The sequence below is a fragment of the Ailuropoda melanoleuca genome, chromosome 10 (assembly GCF_002007445.2).
Source record: "Ailuropoda melanoleuca isolate Jingjing chromosome 10, ASM200744v2, whole genome shotgun sequence".
NCBI classification, from domain to species: domain Eukaryota; kingdom Metazoa; phylum Chordata; class Mammalia; order Carnivora; family Ursidae; genus Ailuropoda; species Ailuropoda melanoleuca.
In genome coordinates, this window is record NC_048227.1 from 19,673,704 (window position 1) to 19,695,629 (window position 21,926).

Sequence of the window (21,926 nt, forward strand, 5' to 3'; positions counted from 1 at the left end):
GCCTTGCAAGGGGCAGGCTCTTGCGGGGCAAGTCCCAAATACCAAGAGTGTGCATCTGTGGGGAACCTACCATGTGCTTGGTCCTGTGTAGGACAAAATAGGAACCATCATCATCTTAGCCTTTGCATGAATTAAAGTCTGGTTTGGAGCTGACGAACAAGCACAAAAAAAGAGAAGATTGGGTTTCATGAGCAGGACTTTTTTTAAGATTTTATTGATTTATTTGAGAGAGAGAGCATGAGAGGGGAGCAGGGCAGAGGGAGAGGGAGAAGCAGCTCCCCGCTGAACAAGGAGCCCGATGCAGGGCTCAATCCCAGGACCCTGAGATCATGACCTGAGCCAAAGGCAGATGCTTAACTGACTGAGCCACCCAGGCATCCCGTGGACTTTTTTTTTGAACTATTTTTTTCCCAAGGCTATTTTCCCTAGAGAAGTGTGTCAGCAAGTGACAGGGAACAGGAAGAGGGCAGGGAGGAGGCTGAGGATGGAACAAGGAGCAGGGGTGCGGGGGCAGAAACCCAGTGAAAGAAATGTGATCTATCTTTCTCTCCAAGGTTGCCAAGCCTTGGGATTCAACCCCTTCCACCTCTGCCTGTCCCCCCGTCTCCCTGTTCTCTTAGTTCCTATCTTCCCCTTCCTTTTTCTTCTTCTGTTTTCAGAAAGACTCAGAGCATCCTTATGGTAGAGAAAAAAAACCACCTTGACCCCACAGCCGCCACGCCCCTGTGCACCCTGAGCTCACATTCATGGTCAGCTGACCGGACTTGGTACCTGCCTGTCTGCAGCACGGTGCCCCTTTAAATCTCATCCTCCTCTGTTCTTCTGGCAGGCTGTCTGAATGACTCGTTTCCACCGGCCAGCCCTTCACACTGTGCAGTCGCGCTTCTGCTCCCAGTCACTCTTTTGCTCCCAGTCACCCTTCTATTCAGAGTAAAAAATACTGCAGTTCCCAGTGGACCAGAGGCTCTTAATTGTCAGATCCTGGCATTTGATGTGGCTTGGGCTTTCTCTCCTTTGATGGAATGTGTGCCCCTCATTGCACCTGATTGTATCTTTCCTTGTTAGGGCTGTGCACGTCCCCGCCTGACCCCTTTGTCCCCAGAGCCCCCTCCTGGTGCCAGCCCCCATGTCGTCTGCGTCTTCACCCTCATAGCCACCTCAGCGCTGGTTCCCTCTGAGGCTCTGGCTGTCCCCTGAAACTCCCAGAAAGCAAGCCGATTCTTCCCCCAAAACCAGCCATCCTTTTCTCCTCTGTGTCTCCTGGATGCCACTCCCTCCAAACTGTGGCTTGACTTTGGAGCCCTCTTGTTGTTCCCTTCCCGTACCCTGTAGCCAGGGTCTGTCCTTTCTGCCCTCTGCTGAGCCTTCTGCTCCACCCACAGCCGTCTCCCCTGCTCTGGGACCTTGTCACCTTGGGCAAGAGCTATGGAATCAAATGTAAATTCTAAGACTTAAGATCCCTGGTCTTTTCTCAGCCCTTCTTCCCTGGTCTGTTTCATTCAGACCCCCCAGCTCCCCTCCTCGAAACCAACAGTGAACACTTAATCTCCCGAGTTGCTCTAGCATCTGTGGTCATGCCTGAAGTCACAAACAGCCGTATCTCATTTTTCAAAAAATTTTGCCATCATTTAAACACCAGACGCCTTCACATAACAATCTAATTTCTGGCTTCTCTTGGAAGTCCTGGAAGTCTGGCAGGAGCCTGCCTTTCAGCGGACCCCATGCCCCCAGCCTGACTCAGCACCTCGGGGGCCTCCCTGGCCCCAGTGGGCACCAGCATCTGTAACCCTGATCTGTACCATTTTCTGGCCATGACTTAGCAAACATGTCTTGTCTTGTTAATGACTGTTGTATGTTTACATGTATGTCTTGTCTTTTCTTCCCAGTTAGAAGGGTGGGGAGTCTCTGTAAACTTGGGGTGCTGCTGCAGGCCCCGGCACTTAGCAGGTCCGTTGTTGGGGATGCCAACACCCTTTGGGTGATTTGGCTCAGCAGTTGTCTAGATGACTGGTTCTCACGTCTGCCCTCTACCAATGTTACACCAAAGTTGGTGGGGGGCACGCTGTAGAGTGTTTCCAAGAAAGTTCCAGTAGGGGTTTGGAGAATGCCCAGCTCTTGCCACCATGGAGTCAGACATGTGGTGGATGTGATGGCAGGTGCCATTTGCAGAACTCCCCTGGGGATTCTGATGTACCGCCCCCCACCCCCAGGGGACGAGTCTCATGGCCATTTTCTGCTTGTGTTGAGAATCATTTAGATAAAAGGGACAAAGTATGCAGGGGAAGGACTGGCCTCAGGGAAGGGCCAGGACCCCAGATGCTCTTGCTACTAAGAATTACACAGGCTGGGTCAGGGTCAGGGCCAGAGGTGAGGAGGGTGCCCGCCTCCCTTGCCCTCACCCCTCTTCAACCTGGAGCCCACTTGCTCTTTCCATCTATTTTAACCTTGTACAAGCTCTTGGGCCCATAGACCTGGGGGGGGTTCCCTCTTCTTCCTTCCCCTGTGTGCAGATCACGTGTTGGGGCCTGTCCCTGCTCTTCCGTGTAGCCAAGTGTGAAGGGTCACATGAGAGTCCTTCTGCCTGCTTTGAACCCAAGGTTCGAACAGCAAAGTGGCTGCACAATGTTAACCCCATTAACGGTGCCGAAAAGGACGTGAACTCTTCCCGTCACTGGAAAGAACTAAGTGTTGCTCAGCAGAGTAGCTTCCATGGACCAGTTTCCCCTCTTCTGTGTCCGTGTGCGTCTCAGGCAGCACGAGATCTGTATGGACCCACCGGCGGGCCAAACCCAACCAAACACTTCTCGTTCTAACGGAATTCGTCCATTCGCGAGACTCTCATTTCCGTTTCACCGCTCTATTGTGCGTCCTCCTGCTAAGCGACCTCCCATCTCTTGTGGAATAAAGCAGAGTGTGCGACCCCAAAGTAATATAAATGACTGCTTTCCTGCTCGCACTGGCTTCAGCCTCAGCTGCTTGGGGGCTGCGGATACGGTGTGGTATCCTACTCGGAATGTCCGGGACCGGGCTGGGGTGGCAGCATTCGGAAGCACTGCATGTCCCGGAGACATTGCATTTAATATGAGTTCACATCGGCCATCTTCCGGTTTTGTGTGATGACGCCTGGCTTGTGTTTAAAATCTTAAGAAGTTATTTCCTCTTTCACATTAAAGGAGTCCAGTTCTTGTCCTGGAGATTAAAGGCCAGTGCCGCTTTGCATGGCGAGAGTAAATTTCCTTCCAGTGAAATCAGTGTGCTCAGACGAGTCCTCAGGTTAGCGCCAGGCAGCCCACCTGTCCCATGCAGGAGCCCTGTCGCGCCTTCTGCTGGGCAGCTCACCCTGGAGGGCGTTCAGGCCTCTGTTCCGCAAGTAAGCCCCCAGCCTGGGACCTATTCTTGCTCTAGTACATGGTAAATAACCAAAGCAGACAGAACAGATGCTTCCCCTTTTCCCAAAGCCTCAACTACCGGTTTGCTTAAAAAAAAAAAAATTCCCCTGTGGTAGTTTGGGGAGGAAAAAAAACTCCCCAGTGATGCCATGAGATTGCTGCGTGTCTTACTGGACGGTTTGCTGCTCTAGATAAGTGGGCGGAAAAGCCAGCCTTTGGGACGCCTTTGGAAGAACACCTAAAGCGGAGCGGCCGTGAGATCGCCCTGCCCATGGAAGCCTGCGTCATGCTGCTCCTGGAGACGGGCATGAAGGAGGAGGTGAGAGGCGCTTGGGGGCCACGCCTGCCACCACCTACCTGACGGCTTTCCAGCTTGTCGCCATGACCCGCATTTTAAATTGGTCCCCTGCACATGATCCCTGGAACAGACACTGAATGAATCGAGTTTCACAGAACATTTCCCTTTTCCGCTTGTGGGGCACTCTGACTTTCTTTGGCCCCACTTGATTGTTTCATTTTCGACTCTGGTTGTGATTCATGACATTGAATTTCATTTTTTAAAAAACTTTTTTACAGGATTTTATTTATGTATTCATGAGAGAGAGAGAGAGGCAAAGGGAGAAGAAGAAGGCTCCCCGTGGATCAGGGAGCCTGACTCGGGACTTGATCCCAGGACCTTGGGATCATGACCTGAGCCAAAAGCAGATGCTTAACTGATGGAGCCACCCAGGCATCCCGGCGCCCCTTAATTTTTAAAAAGATCTTATTTATTTGAGAGAACGAGAAAGAGAGGGAGAGCACAGGAGGGAGAATGAGAGGGAAAAGCAGACTCCCCACTAAGCAGAGAGCCTGACATGGGACTCGATCCCAGGACCCTGAGATCATGACCTGAGCAGAAGGCAGATGCTTAATGGGCTGGGCCACCCGGGTGCCCCCATGACACTGAGTTTCATGAGGCGCTAGGACAAGAGCTTCCGTGAGCTTTAGTTTGCTTATAGCAGCATCTTACATTTGGGTAGTACTATGCATTTTGGTGGGGGTATTTACATACTTATTTTATGGAATCCTTACTCCCCAAACTCCACTTAGCAAGCAGGGCAGGTCTTGTTACTTCTTGTGTTCATACGTGAGTGAGTGCATGGTAGGGGGTTAAATCAAACACCAAGTCTTTTTTTTTTTCCTTTTAAAAACCTTACTGAAGTATAATATACAAAGAAAGTGTATGTATCATAAGTGAACAGCTTGAGAAGTTTCCACAAACTGAACCCACTCGTGTGGTCAGCACCCAGATTAAGGAACAGCCCAGAAGCCCTCCTTGTGTTTCNCCAGGCACTGCCCCGTCCCCCACTGATGTGACCCCCAACTTCTAGTAGCTGAGATCAGAGCTGCTCTGCCGGGGCCAATGCTGTCCCCTTTGGGAGATATTTGGCAAGGTCTGGAGACATTTTTGATTGTCACAGTTTTGGAGGCAGGTTTGCTACTGGCTCTAGTAATGGAGACCGGGGCTGCTGTTAAACAGCTCACAGTGCACAGGACAGGCCCCCACAACAAAGAATTATCTAGCCTGAAATGTCAGCACTACTGAGCTTGAGAAACCCTGCCTAGATTAATTTTGCTTAAAACCCACGCCTTATCCTGGGCCAGTGTCTTCGTAGTCCTGTCTTTCTTGGTTGACCTTCATGTGTTCTTCTCTAAGTAACTTTTAGGGCAGTGAAAATGACAAACAGCCTGGCCTAGCAATTTTTCATTAGATGTCAATTAAAAAAAAAAAATCCTAAATTTAGAAAACCTATAGCAGTCAACCCTGTGGAAGTATAAAATACTGCATTTAAATGGATTTCTAATAGGCCCGGATATTTTAGCAATGGGGCAGGGCAAGAGCTCTCACCGATCAGGAGTGAACTGCTCTCTGCCTGTCGGTCTGCCCCTGTGCCTGCCTATGTTCGGTCCCGTCCTCCTTCCTGGTCGCCCTGCAAGGCAGGCAGCGTCCCTGCCCTCAAAGATGAGGTGTGTGGGAGTCGGGCTGGGGCGGAAGGCTCTTGCATCAGATGTGAACTGCTGCTCAGTGTAAAGCCCACAACTTGAACTTGATGCTAATGGCTTTTTGTTGTCTTTAGGGCCTTTTCCGAATTGGGGCTGGGGCCTCCAAGTTAAAGAAACTGAAAGCTGCTTTAGACTGTTCTACTTCCCACCTGGATGAGTTCTACTCTGACCCCCACGCTGTCGCAGGTGAGCTGTGAGGAGTTACCCTGGGGGGGTGGGGGTCGGGTCCCGTCTCAGACAGATCACCAGGTAACAATCCAATGTTCATTTTGGATTAGTGACAGATAAAATTGAAATGGTCTGCCCATATAGGTTTAATTGGACAAACTGAAATGACAAATAAAACTGAATAAGGATACACCCCCCCACACACACCCCTTTTCCTTTGTTTTCCTGATTATTAAGTAAAGGTGAAGGTAGCTTATAACCCAAATATTTAAAGACCTGCTTGTATTTCCTTCCCTTCTTTCTCCTTCACAGTCTAGATCTGCCTGGGGAAATGATGTCCATTAGAAGGTGACTTTGAAGCTAATTTTATTTTCCACTGACCCCTCCATCTATCTTGCAAGGGCCGGAATTTGTTTTAGGAACACTTCATGCTCCAACTTCTCCCGCTGATTCATGGCTTGTTCTAGATATTCTTGGCAGATTACAATTGAGATCATTTCCATTTGCAAAAAATAATATGTCCCGAGATTCCCAGGCTTACCCCTGGACATACTCAAAGTGAGTGTTAACTATTTCAGGTGCTTTAAAGTCCTATTTACGGGAACTGCCTGAACCTTTGATGACTTTTAATCTGTATGAAGAATGGACACAAGTTGCAAGGTAAGTTTAAAGAACACCGAGTTTTCAAAGTTAAAGGAAATGATGGGATATTATGTCCCCTTTGTGAGTCATCTTACTCTCAGGGATCATAAAATAACATTAAAATAGCACATGTGTTAAATAGTATGTGCCTCAGGTCTTACGTGTTGGGCGAAAATATTGAGTATTATTATTAGGATGGGAGAGTCAGCACTTCAATTCGAGTGATGTATATGGATGAAGACATAGAGTGCGACCCACATTAATAGAGCAGCTGGTCACAAGCTCCTTTTAGATGGAAAAAAGCCCTATCGCGGGGACAGGTGTCATACTGGCCAATGGCGATGTGCCTGGTGAGCCGTGGGGAAATTCAGCCATGCAGTAATACAGTGTTGACAGTACTAGTAATGACAGTTAATGCTTACTTGTGCTCAGTACATACTAATCTTGATACCCATTACCTCCTGTCATCCATGACCAATGACATAAAAGATAGATGTGGTTAGCCTCATTTTCCAGACATGGAAACTGAGGCTGGGGGAGGCATGGGGCCCAAGGAACAGCAAGTCATGGGCAGAGCGGGAACTCAGGCCCAGACCCGTCTGCGCCAAAGACTGTGTCCCTATCCTTTGCTCCTTCTCCCCCACGCCCAGCTTCCGTGTACCAGGAACTGTTGGCAGCCTTGTCCAAAAAGTCCCAGAGGCTTCTCTCTGGCCAGCCAGACTGCCTCCTTGTTAGCTTGTGCCTCGTGGTTCTGACTCACCTCCTCCCGCAGGTGCCTAATTCCTCACCCCTAAGGGAGGGGGAACAGATCTCCCGTCCCCTCCTCCCCTTCCCCTGTCTTTCGCCACTGTCACCCGTTCCCAGCAGATGGGCCGCCAGGTCTGATCAGTTAGGCTTCTGTGGCAGGTGCCTCTACCCCCATCAAAAAGGTTTTTAAAGTCAGAGTAAGGGACACCTGGGTGGCTCAGTCAGTTAAGTGTCTGCCTTCAGCTCAGGTTGTGATCCTGGGGTTCTGAGATCGAGTCCTGCATCAGGCTCCCTGCTCAGGGGGGGAGCCTGCTTCTCCCTCTGCCTGCTGCTCCCCCTGCTTGTGCTCTCATTCTCTCTCTCTCTCTGACAAATAAATAAATAAAATCTTTTTTTAAAAGTCAGTAAGTTCGTAGTCCCAGTCATATCCTTGGAACCTGCATGTGGCCCAGCCTGTTTTAAAAGTCTGTTTGTGGGGCTGAATAAAGGGAACCCAAGAGGGGCGCCTGGGTGGCTCAGTCATTAAGCATCTACCTTCAGCTCAGGTCATGATCCCAGGGTCCTGGAATCGAGCCCCGCATCAGGCTCCCTGCTCTGCAGGAAGCCTGCTTCTCCCTTTCCCACTCCCCCTGCTGGTGTTCCCTCTCTCGCTGTGTCTCTCTGTCAAATAAATAAAATCTTTAAAAAAAAAATAGGGAACCCAAGAAAAGTGTCAAGTAGGAGAGCGTTCTAGGGTCTCCTGTATTGGGTGGCCTGCTCCACTCCTCCTGCACCTTGATTCTTCTCTCAGTTCCGAGACTCCCGACGTCATTCCGGTGAGAAGATACACTTTTCGAAGCAGGTGTCTGTTTCTGGGTGTACTGATTCTCCATACATGAGAAATGTCAGCAGCCTGGTGACACATCAACTGGCCTCTAATGTATAATTATGTTTACCCCCTACCTGTCACTCCAGATTGGTCCAGTTGTGGAGGACGTTTTAGGTCCAAAGGTGTATTGTGTGGGCAACTGCTAACATTCTCTCCTGCTGGTGGGCAGAGGTGACCAGCCTCATCCGGCCCTCTTTTGTGTCGATGGAAGTTTGCACATGGAAACCGTAGAGCAGAAGAGCTCCTGTGATTGCTTTACGACAGGAGAGGGCTGCTGGGCCTGGAGCCTTTGAGCGGAGTTAAGGGCAGGGAAAGTCTCGGGGGTCTGGATGCCCAGGAGCTTGGCCAGCTCACCTGTGGCTGGGCTGGGGTCCAGGAAGCTGCTCGTGGANGTGGAAATAGGCGCCTTCCTAGACAGAATTTTTGGCGGTGTCCTGTCTCCTGTGTGCCAGGCTTTGGGGCAAGTGGTTTTGCAAGGTTAAGCCTCTGGAAACTCCCCATCACTTGGCAGAATCAACGTTCATATCCCCGGGTGGACACATCAGGAGACTGCGTCTTGATGAGGCTAGCTAACTCTCAGAGTTAAAGATTTAGTTGGTATTTGACTCCAAATTTATTTATTTCCAAATCTGTCCTGTTTTCCAGCTGTGCTTTCTGTCAATGAAAGCATCGCTGTTAACATAGCCTGTTGTTAACTCAGGGGTTGCTAATGCTCTGTCTTCATGAAGGTTTATGAATGCAGGTGTTGTTTCTTCTTTTCCTCAGAGTGCAGGATCAAGACAAAAAACTTCAGGATTTATGGAGAACATGCCAAAAGTTGCCACCACAAAATTTTGTTAACTTTAGGTATGTATGACCAGCATCCTTCAAATTAAGCCTCCAAGCACACTATACAAGTGCTTCGGAAAGGAACTGGGGGTTTCTGGGAATGGGATTTGATGCATGTTATTGGGACGCATATCACCGAGTGAAGCATCCACATTGCATCTGCATTAACAGCTAAGTCTCCTGGTCAGTTTACCACTGCAGCTCCTGGGAGAAAGTTCTCATGGAAGGTTGGCTTGACTGCAAGTTGGATTCGGACTCTAAATTATCCAGTAGGGGGTCTCCTGGCCGGCTTAGTTGATAGAGCCCACAACTCTTGATCTCAGGGTCGTGAGCTCAAGCCTTACATTGGGCATAGAGCTTACTTTAAATAAATTTTTTAAAAATTGTCCAGTATGTAAAAGGCAAAAATTAATCAACAATTCTGTTTTCTACAATAGCTTTATATATGCTACATAATTTATTTTTAATAGAGCATAAATCATCCTATTAAATGAAATGTCTAGAACTGGAGATCATGGATTGCTTTGTGGAATTACTATTTCTAAGAAAATTTACCATGGAATATATCTCTAGAATTTCACCNGTCTAGAACTGGAGATCATGGATTGCTTTGTGGAATTACTGTTTCTAAGAAAATTTACCATGGAATATATCTCTAGAATTTCACCCCCATTTTCCTTTTGACCTAAATTGTGTCTTTGAAGAAGCCTAGAGAGAAGGATAAAAGGTAGCCCAAGTATTGAAAACCAAAGAAAATCTCATAAAAGGACTCGGTTCAAAATGATAAATGTTCTACTGATGAAATTTCTGGCATGTTACCTGACCTTTAATTTCAGTCCTGGATTCTACCACTAAACTAAGCTAAATACTCCCTTTTGACAACTTTGCCTTAACGAGTACATTAATATTTATAATATCCCTCTTTAATTCATACGGTGCACCCAGCTTGGAATTATAGAGAGTCTTAGACTGTTCCATGCCTTATGTTGGAAATGGAATTATAGTTCTTGGCACTTTGGGATTTGCTCTCTTATTTTGTTTGTTCTACTCTTTATAATTTTGACTAATTATTTTTTGAATAAGGAGCACATTCCCATGGCTCAGAATTCAAAAGGTGTCCAGTGAAAAGATCTCTCACATACACACACACACATACATATATTCATTGCTCACACTCCTCCCTTTTATTTTGAGACCAAATGGTAGTATATATTGTATACATCATTCTCTTTGCCTTCTTTGCTGAATATACATCCTGAAGATTTTTCCATATCCGTGCATAACAATTTTTTATGGCTGTATGGATATATCATAATTTATTTGATCAGCCCCCTATTCATAGGTAGTGGGGTTATTCTTAGTTTTTTGTTTTCATAGTGCTGTGCTTACATAGGAGAGACTATAACTGTATGACAAATTGGACATTTTCATGATTACCACATAAAATATTTTCAAATACAGTTTCCTTTAAGCAATGTCCCTCTGCTTGTATTTTTTTATGTTTGTATTAAAACACATTGAGCCCACTGTTCATCAGATTGTAATTTACTGAGGGGTCGATAGGGCACAAAGGAGAAGTGGATTGAAAACGCATAGCAGAATAGGGATTGAATTGTGGAGGTTTTCTTGTGAGCTGTTTCCCTCTTCCGAGCCCTAACGGAGTCTGTTGTCTGAAACAGAGAGCACAGGACTTTGTAAGATACAGAACCTGAGCCAGATTCCCATTCAGCGCCTCTCTGCACTTAGCATCTGAGCAGCCTGGGGCTCAGCTCTGGGGCGGGATGCTGTTCCTGGAAATATCTCAGAGAACATGCTCTCCCCCCCTTTCTCTTTTCTCCCCCAGGTATTTAATCAAGTTCCTTGCAAAGCTTGCTCAGACCAGCGATGTCAATAAAATGACTCCCAGCAACATTGTGATTGTGTTAGGCCCGAACTTCTTATGGGCCAAAACTGAGGGGTAAGTGACCTGTCCCCGTATCACGGTATTTCAGTCTCACTGCGTGGGAACAGACCCCCGTTCCGGGGTAAGATGCACTTCCAGAGTTGCGCTCCTGAACCTGGTCATTCCACGTAGCCGACATTCTCGGAACACTGCCGTGAGCTGGGTTCCATCCCAGACACTGGCCACACAGTCCTCAGAGGGCCCCGCTCTTGGGCATTCAGACAGATGAACGGCCCTGGCACCATGACAAAGCTCACGTCTGTGCACGTGGGGGTGCTGCCACAGACCTTACAAAGTACGACGGCCATGGTGCTTACCAAAGGAACACAGCTCAGGCTGAGGAGTGCAGGGAGAGCCCTGCAGGGGAAAAGGCACTTGGGTTGTACTTGGGTGAATGAATAGCTCCCTGCAGGTGTGACCCGAATGAGCAAAAGTATTGTGCGCGTGAAAGGGCCTGGTCGCTAATTTGGGGGTGGAGGTGGTGTCACGTGGTCTTGTAGAACCTCAGCACAGGATCCAGNGGTGTTGTCACGTGGTCTTGTAGAACCTCAGCACAGGATCCAGGGGACTGTGACCGAGATTATGAAGCCACAGCCAGCTTCTGAGGGGCCTCGTATGTCGCAGCATCAAGGTTTCTAAGCAGCAGAATGAGTTGATCAAATGGCATTTAAAAAAAGAATTTTGGGGTGCCTGGGTGGCTCAGTAGGTTAAGCATCTGCCTTCGGCTCAGGTCATGATCTGAGGGTCCTGGGATCAAGTCCCATGTCGGGCTCCCTGTTCAGGGGGAGTCTGCTTCTCCCTCTGCAGCTCACCCCACTCATGCGATTTCTCTCTCTCTCTCTCTCTCTCTCTCTCTCTCTGACTAAATAAAATCTTTAAAAAAAAAAAAAGGAATTTGTTGGCATTGAGAAATGCAGATGGAATAGAAGTGAGGGGTCTGGGATCCCAGCTAGAGAGCTCCTGGGAAATCAGCATTGATATTTATTCTGTTTGGCGTTATAATGACCTCATCTAATCCTCACAAGTAACCTTTTTGAAGTAGGTGCTTCTGTCCTCATTTTTATTTTTTATTTTATTTTATTTTATTTTTTTTNATGATTTTTTATTATATTATGTTAGTGGACAAGGAACTTGCTTAAAGTTGCACAGCAGGGAAGTGGCAGGGCCCACCATCTGTGTCCTGAACCTTCCTCACCCTCCTGCAACCGCCATCATTGCTCTTCACATTGGAAAATCACAGGCGATTCAAGTGTCCATTAAAAAATGCAGTGACTTTCTGAATTAAAATCTTTTTTTCATTCATTTATTCACTCAGTGTTCCCCCAACCTTGTTTCAGGAAGTATTAATAAGATTATTTGCAAAGATCCTGTGTCAGAAAGCAAAGTTTAATGATACACTGATATACAAAGTTAAGAACATATGTTCTATCTTATAGCAAATAAATTCCAGGTAGACCAAAGAGTTAATTATATAAAAAGTGATGCCATAAACATGGCAGGTCAATATGACTTACCTTTTGGGATAGAGAAGTATTTTCTAAACATAAAATCGGTATAAGAAACAAATTTAAGAATGGATGGATTTGGCTTCATCAATAGCTACAAACTTCTAAATGTCAGAAAGTGGCTTAAATAGGGGCGCCTGGGTGGCTCAGTTGTTAAGCGTCTGCCTTTGGCTCAGGGCATGATCCCAGCATTCTGGGATCGAGCCCCACATCAGGCTCCTCTGCTAGGAGCCTGCTTCTTCCTCTCCCACTCCCCCTGCTTGTGTTCCCTCTCTCGCTGGCTGTCTTTTTCTGTCAAATAAATAAATAAAATCTTGGAAGGAAGGAGGGAGGGAGGAAGGAAGGAAGGAAAGCCTTAAATAAATGATAATTCACAAAGCTAGGAAGGCGTTCCTCCAGAAGCGTCTGGAATATATTAAAAGGTCTTGCAACTCATTAGGCAAGAAGTATCTCCTGAAAAAGAAAAATTGGCCAAGAACGTGAGTAAATAGTTCCTCCTCAATCCAGCAGGGTTCTAATGCACAAGGGTGATGAGAGTCCAGAAGGGCGGAAGGGAAGTATGAGTGGGTGAGGAGGAAAGTTTGCAGGTAGAGCTTGCTTGCATTTTAAGCTGGAATTTGAAAGGAGCTAGAACTTTCGCTTGGTTGGAAATTGGGGTGAAAATGTTCTTCCCAGTGGGAAGAGCGGTCAGAGGGATAGAGAGGGAGGAAGTCAGTTTGTGGCAGTCAGACCAGGGATCCGGCCGCATGTTTATCAGTGTCCTCATGTGTGAAAAACTCCCCGTGTTGTAAGAATCAAATTAAATGAGGTGTGGAACCCGATGCCCTGAAGCATGGTGGGTGCTCCATAAATGTCAGGCCTTTGCAGCTTTTCGGCTTCTGTGGTATTCTGACTCTCAACTGGAATGTGAGCTCCTTGACACTAGGGATAACGATTCTTACCTATTTTCCTCCCTTTGAACCCTGGCGTTCACACTCTCAACTTCCAAACGCGCATCTTGAGACCAGTTCACAGATCTGACAACCTTAAATAATAGTCTGTGTAAACGTGGGGGCTCAGGTTTTCTGATGTAAGGAGCACACCGAAACAGTGCACACTCTTGGTTATATTGTGGGCAAAATTGTCGGTGGAGTCTTGAGTCGTACAGGATGACTACCGTGGGCAATACTGCTCCAGCGGGAAAATGCCTGGTTGGAACCCTGTTCCAAACCAACTTAAGATCAGCATTTGGACGCACCATTGTTCACCAGCTCACTCGCTGTTAACACAGCACGTGCAGACTAAGGAGTGACAGCCGAGTTGGGGTGATTTTTCCTCCTGGGGCATCACCACCACACGTTGAGGCCAGAGCCCCATGGATCTAGTTTTTGCATTTGTGCTTAAATATTTTCTTGTTTTAAAGTAATTCAACTGGGGACACCTGGGTGGCACAGTCAGGCCTCTGACTCTTGGTTTTAGTGCAGGTCACGATCTCACGATCTCACGATCCTGGGATCGAGCCCCGCATTGGGCTCACGTTCGGCAAGGAGTCTGCTTGAGATTCTCTCTCCCTCTGCCCTTCCCACCCATGCTCACTCTCTCTCTCTCTCTCAAATAAATAAGTCTTTTTTACAAATTACAAAATAAAGTCATTAAATTGCTCTGACACAAGCTGCAGAAATTAGAGGCTGCCCGGGGGAAGCGGTCTACCTTTGTGAATGTCCTTCTCAGAACCCTGGCTGAAATGGCAGCAGCCACCTCTGTCCACGTAGCTGCAGTCATCGAGCCCATCATTCAGCACGCAGACTGCTTCTTCCCTGAAGGTAATGTACCTTTTCAATTTCATGAACTGCCCAAGCAGCACATAATGGTATACAAACTTCTTTAAAGAAGAAAATGCTTTAGGAGCCCCTTTGCGGGGACGTGACTAGTTTCACTTCGTCACGTTTGTTTTTAGACCCTTGTGTTCATCTTTGACATATTGGCGTCCACATTATTTTGTATTTTGCTTTGTTTTGCTTCACCCTGGAGTGGTCTGCTCAGCCAGTGTGTACTGAATTCCCCTAGGTGCCTGTGTCTGCTGGTGAGATATGCTGTCTTCCCTGGAGGCACCTGGCCCTTGGAGAAGAAGGCCATATAAACAGATATTATCACACATGGCGAGTTAGAAGGAAGGGCAAATGGTTTGACAAACTCAGATGTTGGGCACAAAGAACCAGAACTACTTTAAGGAAGGGGTGACACTGAATAGGCAGTTTTCCACTTGGAAGGCAGCTTTTTGTTTCTGTAGGCAGGGAGATGGTTTTTGTAAAGGTGGAAGATGAAGACCGATAGTTTGGAGCCATTTTGTGAAGGTGGGAGTTGACTGTATCAGAGAAAGAAGATTTCAGCTGACAGGTGTTAGATTTTCAGACTATGCTTGTTGTAGTCCTGGGATCCTCAGAGGTTCCATGACCCACTTTGAGGGCACTGATAGGGCAAGCTTTGTGAGTCCAGACCTCCCACCCTCTACTTTGCCCGGAGTGGCCTGCTGTCACCACCCCTGGTGTGTGAGCTCCATGGCACCAGAGCAAGCTCGCTTCTCCTTTCCCAGGTTCTCCTCACCATCGAGAATCACACCTCACTCATGTAGGTTCTCAACAAGTACATGATGGAAGAATAAATACTGGCTTTTTGCCCAAGATCTCTTTGGGAAAACGAGTCTTAGAAAAACTGCTATAGGCAGTATGGAGTCGGTGTTGCCTTTTATTTGCATTTTATATCAAACTATAAATACCTTTCATTTTCTTAAGTAATCCATGCTTATTGTCCTCTTCCATGTTGCATGATTATTTCTTTTTTTTTTTTTTTACAAAGAAGAAAGAGGAATTGTGTAACTTATATTCTGAATCGCACCCCGTCCTTATGTCCTGTTTCCTCATTTTACCTCCCCCTGGCTTGGCAAACCATTCTTGAGAAGATGAGAGGGCAGGGGGTTGCATTTATGAAGCAGGGAGGGATGGTGGGAGTTTAAAGCCTCATGCACCCGTATGCTCTATACCGCACTTTATGGGCGCTTCCTAGATACTGCATTATTTTACAAATTGAAGGTTGGTGGCGACCCTGCCTTGAGTGTGTCCCATTTTGGTAATTCTTGCAGAATTTCAAACTTTTTCATTCTTATTATATTGGTTAGAGTGGTCTGTGATCAGTGATTATGACTCGCTGAAAACTCAGATGATGGTTAGCATTTCTTAGCAATAAAGTATTTTTAATTAAGGTATATGCAGTGTGTTTGTAGACATAATGCTATTTCACATGACAGCACAGTATAAACGTAACTTTTATGTGCACTAGGGAACCAAAAGAGGCATTTGACTTGCTTTATTGTGATATGTTTTACTGGGATGTTCACTTCATCGTGGCATTTGCTTTACCATGGTACTTGCTTTATCGCGATAGTTGCCTTATTTCGTGGTCTACCACCAAACCTGCATTATCTCTGAGGTGTGCCTGCACGCTTGTTTCTTTTTCTTCTTGCAGAGGTGGAATTCAACGTATCAGAAGCATTCGTGCCTCTCGTCACCCCAAATCCCAATCACTCATCTCACACTGGAAATGACTCTGACTCGGGGACCCTCGAGAGGAAGCGGCCTGCCAGCATGGCGGTCATGGAAGAGGACTTGGTGAAGAAGGAGAGGTGTGTTTAAAGCTGTTCACTTTCCTCCAGCAGCAGGTGTCACGTAGAAGAATTATCGAACCCTTGGTATCTGGTACTGCCTCAATGGACCTGTAGTATGAGAGTGGCCCATGGTGCCCCCATGACTGTTAGGTCCAGCTATTTCGGGAACTCTGCTCTAGTTCATTCCCAACATTGACATGACCACAAGGCAGCTATGTAGCTGGTCAGTACACATTTGTTCCATATGCGTCCAGGCTTCACTTGGTCTGTGCTAAGCCCCACAGTGGAACAACATCATACACAGGCTGCAGAGCCACCTAAACCTGCTTGATGGGGGGAAATTTAAACACTGTGGACAGATGGGAGAACAACCCACCTCTCACAGTGAGATTTGGTGTTTTGGTATAACTTGGCCCCTCAATGGAAGCCAGCCACTGAATGCGATGTTCACCTGGAGATGCTTCCATATATGCCAATTGTGGAAGAAAAAAGATGGCTGAGTTGGACTTAGTGAGAGACGTAGGTCTCTATTCTATGCTCCACGGGCCATTTTAGTGGGATTTTCAAAGCTTAATAAGGCTGTTTGTAGTTTGTGCCTTCAGAGGCCAAGCCATTCATTCCGTATGATGAAATGCCACTGTGCTCACCCATAAGGCCCAGTTAGAGAGGATTGCGGAGTCGTGCGCTTTTCGCGCACACACGGAATAAGATCGCCAGACATTGTTTTGCAGCTAAACCACAAGCTCTTTTCGCTACCCGATCTTATAGTGAGATTTGATTTTTTTGTTTCCTTTTTCTTTGTCGTTGTTGTTGCTGTTTAATCCATAGCAGAGGCCAGTGCTTTACTACCCTATTCTGTCCCTCTGAAACCCACATTTCTTAGGGGCAGAAGTTTTACTTCTCTGAAGCCCCGATCACACATTAGGTCCTGCTTCCTGACGACACACTGGCCACCGCACAATTAGCCTTCACGTGTTTGAAGTCACAAAATGCAGCGTCGTGGCCCTGGTTGGCACATAAGAAATGATTCTCGGTTATCTCCTGGGGTGGAGTCTCCCCACCAGCTGACCCGGGACATGCAAGCTCAGGGAGCCACGTGTCTTTGTTTTTCAAACTGAAAAGCTTGAAAGTTCATCCATCAGTCAGCTTTCGTGAAAAGTGAATCTTCCTCCTCCCCGTCCTCCAACCACCAACTCCTTCCCAAAAGCAGCCATTTTTTTCGGGGGTCACGAATCCTCTCAGTTATATTCTTTGCATCCGCCTGCACCAGTGCTCGTACATCTCAGCTGTAGAGGCAGTGCGGTGTCACATCCTGACGCTGCCCTCAGCTTCCACCCGGTCCCCCAAACGCACAGGCGCAAGACGGCCATTGGGTGGTAGGCAGGTAGGCACGCTAACGTGATGTCCCCCACTCAAGACGAGGCCTGCCCATTTGCTTTCAGCTGTTCACACCCAAATTGAGAAAGGACATTGATCGGTACCAGGTATGTCGCCTTGCTCAGGTTTAAAGCCAGGTTGAGCTGCTTGCCTTGGTAATCGCAATGACCATTCATGTGGTCCTTGCCGCCTCACTGCATGCTGGGCAACTCGGGTGGCTCTCCCCGTGTGCGGATTTTAACACGTGTGGAGCGATGGACTTCTGTCTCAGTAGTCGGCTTGCATGCTGTGTTGACTGTTTCTTCTTTCTGTGTAGCTTTGGTGTGAAGCTTATGGACTTCCAGGCCCACCGGCAGGGTGGCACTCTAACTAAAAAGCACATATCCCCAGCTTTCCAGCCACCACTCCCGCCCACAGATGGCAGCACCTTGGCTCCTGCAGGCCCAGAGCCCTCTCCCCAGAGCTCTAGGGCTGAAAGCAGCGCAGGGGGTGGGACGGTCCCCTCCTCTACGGGCATACTGGAGCAGGGGCCAAGCCCGGGCGACAGGTAAGAAGGCCAGCTTCTGCTGGCAGTGGGTGCTCAATGCCCCAGCCTTCTTGCAGGTGCTGGCCTGCAGGCATGCAGAATCGCGCAGCATAGAGTGAACCAGATCTGCTTCCCCCTTCTGGTTGGCAAAGGATGGAAAAAAAGACTGCAAATTGCTTGCTTCCTTTCCTGTTTTCCAAAAGAAGCAACATTTGTTTGCATTCTTTACCATACTGCTTTGGTGCTGGAAGCCAGTAGGAGGCTAGCAGTATCATAAACCTCTTTCCCTGTTTGATGTGCACTCAATGTTCATTTACCATTTGCTTTTGTCATCTTGTACGCTGACTAGTTAACACTTGAATGTAGCAAGTGACTTAGGTTTGAGTATTCCTGGTATCCATTCACTCACCCATCCACCCACCCATCTATCCACCTACCGACCCATACATCCACCCATCCACGTATCTATGCATTCATGCATCCATGCATCCATCTATCCATCCATCCCTTCGTCCATCTATCCAGCCATCCTTCCATCCATGCATCCATCCATCCATCCATCCATCCATCCATCCATCCCCTCATCCATGCATCCACCTATCCATCCATGCATCCATCCATCCATCCACCCACCCACCCATCCAGTCAGATTTACTGACTAACTGTGTGCTGGATGCAGTACTAGGCACAGTTGGTGACTGAAACCTCCCCTACCCCTAGCTTTCAGTCTTGCAGGCAAATTGATAGATGAATACAAGGTAGAAAACACGATGATAGACTTTCTTAAAAGGCTCTTTTGTTGCTTAACCTTTTGATCAGCCACCTGGAGTGGGGTACAAATATACAGCAACTTTAGGAAAGAGTGCCTTGAACTTGAGATTTTCCTCTCGTCTGCCCGAATTCACTTCTCCACACTGGTGTGGGCAGATGACCCCCCGAGGCCACTTCAGGTGGAATGTCAGATAGTTCAGGACTTGAAGATGCTGTAAAAGATGAGCCTCTCTACAAAGTAGGTACTAAGATTTTTCTTGTCCTTTTCTCTACCGTGGCCATCTATAAAGCACTAAATAACCACATATAAAGTAAAATAAATGCATAGAACAAGGATGACCTGTTTATGCCCACATTGCCACAGTGACAAATTTGCCTCAGCTTCTCTGGATGGGGAGGGAGTGCCTGGTGGGATGTGAAGCTAGCTGCTTAGGAGACAAGAATCTCGTTCAGGCCTCACAGCTGAATTCGGACTGCTCTGTATATTCCTGAGTTCCTTTTTACTCACAGAATTTGCACAAGTTCACGTTTTGGTTGAAAATCACAAAGGCTTCCACCTCCCAAGGCTCCCTTAGGCACATCATAAGCTCCATGTTGCTCTTGTCAAAACTGCCACTCCACACACGTCTTTGTTTCAGCTTTAATTTGTTTGTTTGAGGAAAAAAAAAAGTATTTGCAGACTCACACATTTCCATTTACCTGTAGCCTTCAGTTTGCTGAATCAAGGCTAAATACATTAAGACGATAATTAGAACGCCCTGCAGAAGGACAAATAGAATGTCAGTCCTCGATTTGCTTTTGTTCTTTGTGCCTGTTTTTTTGTGTATCCTTCACGAATGGCGTTCACTCTTTGGTGACGCTGACAAAATGCAGCTGTGAAGCTTAGTGTACGAAGTTCTGAGCCGGCCTGAGTTCTCATCTCTGTCCACCGTGCTGCTGACCAGCTCTGGGCTGTGAGCCATCACTGAGTCTCAGGGTTACTCTTTCCCCAAGTCCAAACGATTGATAAAAACCGAGCACTTTACAATTTATAGTGTTAGGATCTTGCCACGCTTTTGCTTTGTTTTGTACACTGTGTGTGTGTCTAATCTCGTTCTTTTGAAGTCCAAAAGCCCTTTCATGTTTTTAAATATTGCCCAGTGTAAGTACAAGCAAAAACTAGAAATTCCTTGCTGGTCGCTGTGAAACGGTGTCTCTCGTGATATTCGAGTGGCAGAATATCTGGAAGACGAAGCAGTGAAACCCCATAAAATATTTAGTCCTGCGTGGCCCCAAGTAAATCGTAGCTTTGCAGACCCAGTGTGAACTATTTAAAGTTCCCGATCACCTCCTTGCCTGCCGCAGTGAAAACTCTGGGTGGACTGTGGTATTTTGATAGCATGCTGACTAGCTTTCTCACGGCGAATGCCTGACATCTAACTTGACTTCTGCTCTCCTTAGTCCTCCAAGACCCAAGGACACCACACCTGCCCCTGCCCCAGGGAGAAACAGCAGTCAGATGGCCACCAGCCAGAACCAGGCCCCCATGGCGGCCGGCTCCCATCAGCTCTCCGTCGGCCCGGGGCACAATTCTGCCGGCCCTAGCCCGCATGCACGGTAAGAAGCCACCTTTACTCCTTTCCCTTAGGGAGGGATGTGCAGACTTCCTTGGGTTAGCACAGGGATTCACGTTGCAAGGCTTTCTGACAGATCATTTCCATGTCTGTTATAAAATGGTAAGTGAGAGAGGAACCTGCATGGCTTCGTCGGAGGAGCACGTGACTCTTGATCTTGGATTCGCAAGTTCAAGCCCCGCGTTGGGTGTAAAAATTACTTAAAAAAAAAAAACCTTTAAAAAAATGGCAAGCAGAAAAATCAGTCATTTAAGAGCAAAATCATTAAAAAGAAATGAAATCATGGAGAGCAGAAAAGCAGGCATTTAAGAATATGTTTAAGCCACAAAGCCTAGCAAACAAAAATTTGCTTCTCAGAAACAACACTCCCAGTTTTCCAGGAATCTGGCATTCCAAGCTCTCCCTCTGCTTGGAAACCTCTGTTGTAGCCAGGCACTACGGGTCTGCAAGCCGCTGCAGCCTCTAGATTGAGGTCAGGGCTTTCCGGGTCCTGACTGTCAGTGTATGATCTGAATCGTGCCCACCCATATCCCTCAACCTCCACCCAGCAGTTAGGGGGGTTGTGCTAAAACACAGCAGGTCATGTCATCGCTCTCTTGAAACTCTCCAGTGGCTTCTGTGCAGACCTCCCCCGTGGGCCCCGTGTGGTTGGGCCTGCCTTTGGGGCCACCGCACTTACCACTCCCCTTTCTCACCAAACTTCAGTGGTCCTGGTCTGCTCTCTGCTCCTGGAATGCCCTAAGCTCATTCCCTCTTTTTTTTTCTCCTTTTAAAGTGAGAACAGGGGTGCCTGGGTGGCTCAGTCATTAAGCGTCTGCCTTCGGCTCAGGGCGTGATCCCGGCATTCTGGGATCGAGCCCCACATCAGGCTCCTCCACTGGGAGCCTGCTTCTTCCTCTCCCACTCCCCTTGCTTGTGTTCCCTCTCTCGCTGTCTCTCTCTCCATCAAATAAATAAGTAAAATCTTTTAAAAATAAATAAATAAAAGTGAGAACAAGCAGGGGGAGCAGCAGGCAGAGGGAGAAGCAGGTTCCCCAATGAGCAGTTGTGGGACTCAATCCCAGGACCCTGGGATCATGACCTGAGCCGAAGGCAGATGCCTAACTGACTGAGCCACCCAGGTGCCCCTCTTTACAGCTTCCGCCTTCCACGTTTTCTCTTCTGGAACATTCTGACTCTCAACATCTTCTCGTGGTTCTTTTTTTTTTTTTAATTTTATTGAGGTGAAAAGACAGTGAGATCTACCCTCTTAAATCTCCCAAGAGTACTACAGGCACAGTGTGGTGCAGCAGACCTCTAGAACTTACTCATCCTGCATAAGGGAAACTTGGTGTCTGTGATTAGCAGCTCTCTGTTATCCCCTCCCCAGTACTCTCTCTCCAGCCCTGGCAACCACCCTTCCACTCTCTGACTCTGTGGGTTTGACTGCTTTACATACTTCACGTAAGTGCAGTCACGCAGTATTTGCCTTTCTGTGACTGGCTTATGTCACTCAGCATAATGTCCTCCAGCTCCATCCACCATGTTGTATATGGCAGGATGTCCTTCTTCAGGCTAAATAATACTCCATTGCATGTATATCCCACATGCAGTCATCCATCGATGGACTTTTTTTTTATCCAATCATCCGTCGATGGACATTTAGGCTGTTGAGACATCTTGGCTATTGCGAAGATGCTGCAGGGACCATAAGAATGCAAATATCTTTTTGAGATCCTGATTTCAGTTCTTTNTCCATCCACCATGTTGTATATGGCAGGATGTCCTTCTTCAGGCTAAATAATACTCCATTGCATGTATATCCCACATGCAGTCATCCATCGATGGACTTTTTTTTTATCCAATCATCCGTCGATGGACATTTAGG

The 21,926-nt window shown here is 47.4% G+C and overlaps 1 protein-coding gene across 4 annotated transcripts in view; it reads left to right on the plus strand.

Moving 5' to 3' along the window:
• The first annotated feature begins 289 nt into the window (after positions 1-289).
• The window catches only part of LOC117804153 (rho GTPase-activating protein 17-like), a 24,184-nt gene continuing 2,547 nt past the window's right edge, over positions 290-21,926 (plus strand). Inside the window, exons 1-10 of one of the 4 annotated variants that reach the window (XM_034670230.1) lie at positions 290-3,370; positions 3,581-3,708; positions 5,507-5,618; positions 6,179-6,260; positions 8,623-8,703; positions 10,529-10,642; positions 13,843-13,934; positions 15,634-15,790; positions 17,466-17,696; positions 19,887-20,042. In XM_034670230.1, coding sequence (XP_034526121.1) covers positions 3,301-3,370; positions 3,581-3,708; positions 5,507-5,618; positions 6,179-6,260; positions 8,623-8,703; positions 10,529-10,642; positions 13,843-13,934; positions 15,634-15,790; positions 17,466-17,696; positions 19,887-20,042 — 1,223 coding nt within the window. In that variant the 5' untranslated portion in view covers positions 290-3,300. The remainder of the gene's footprint in view (positions 3,371-3,580; positions 3,709-5,506; positions 5,619-6,178; positions 6,261-8,622; positions 8,704-10,528; positions 10,643-13,842; positions 13,935-15,633; positions 15,791-17,465; positions 17,697-19,886; positions 20,043-21,926) is intronic. The other 3 variants (XM_034670231.1, XM_034670232.1, XM_034670233.1) reach the window with 3 other exon arrangements.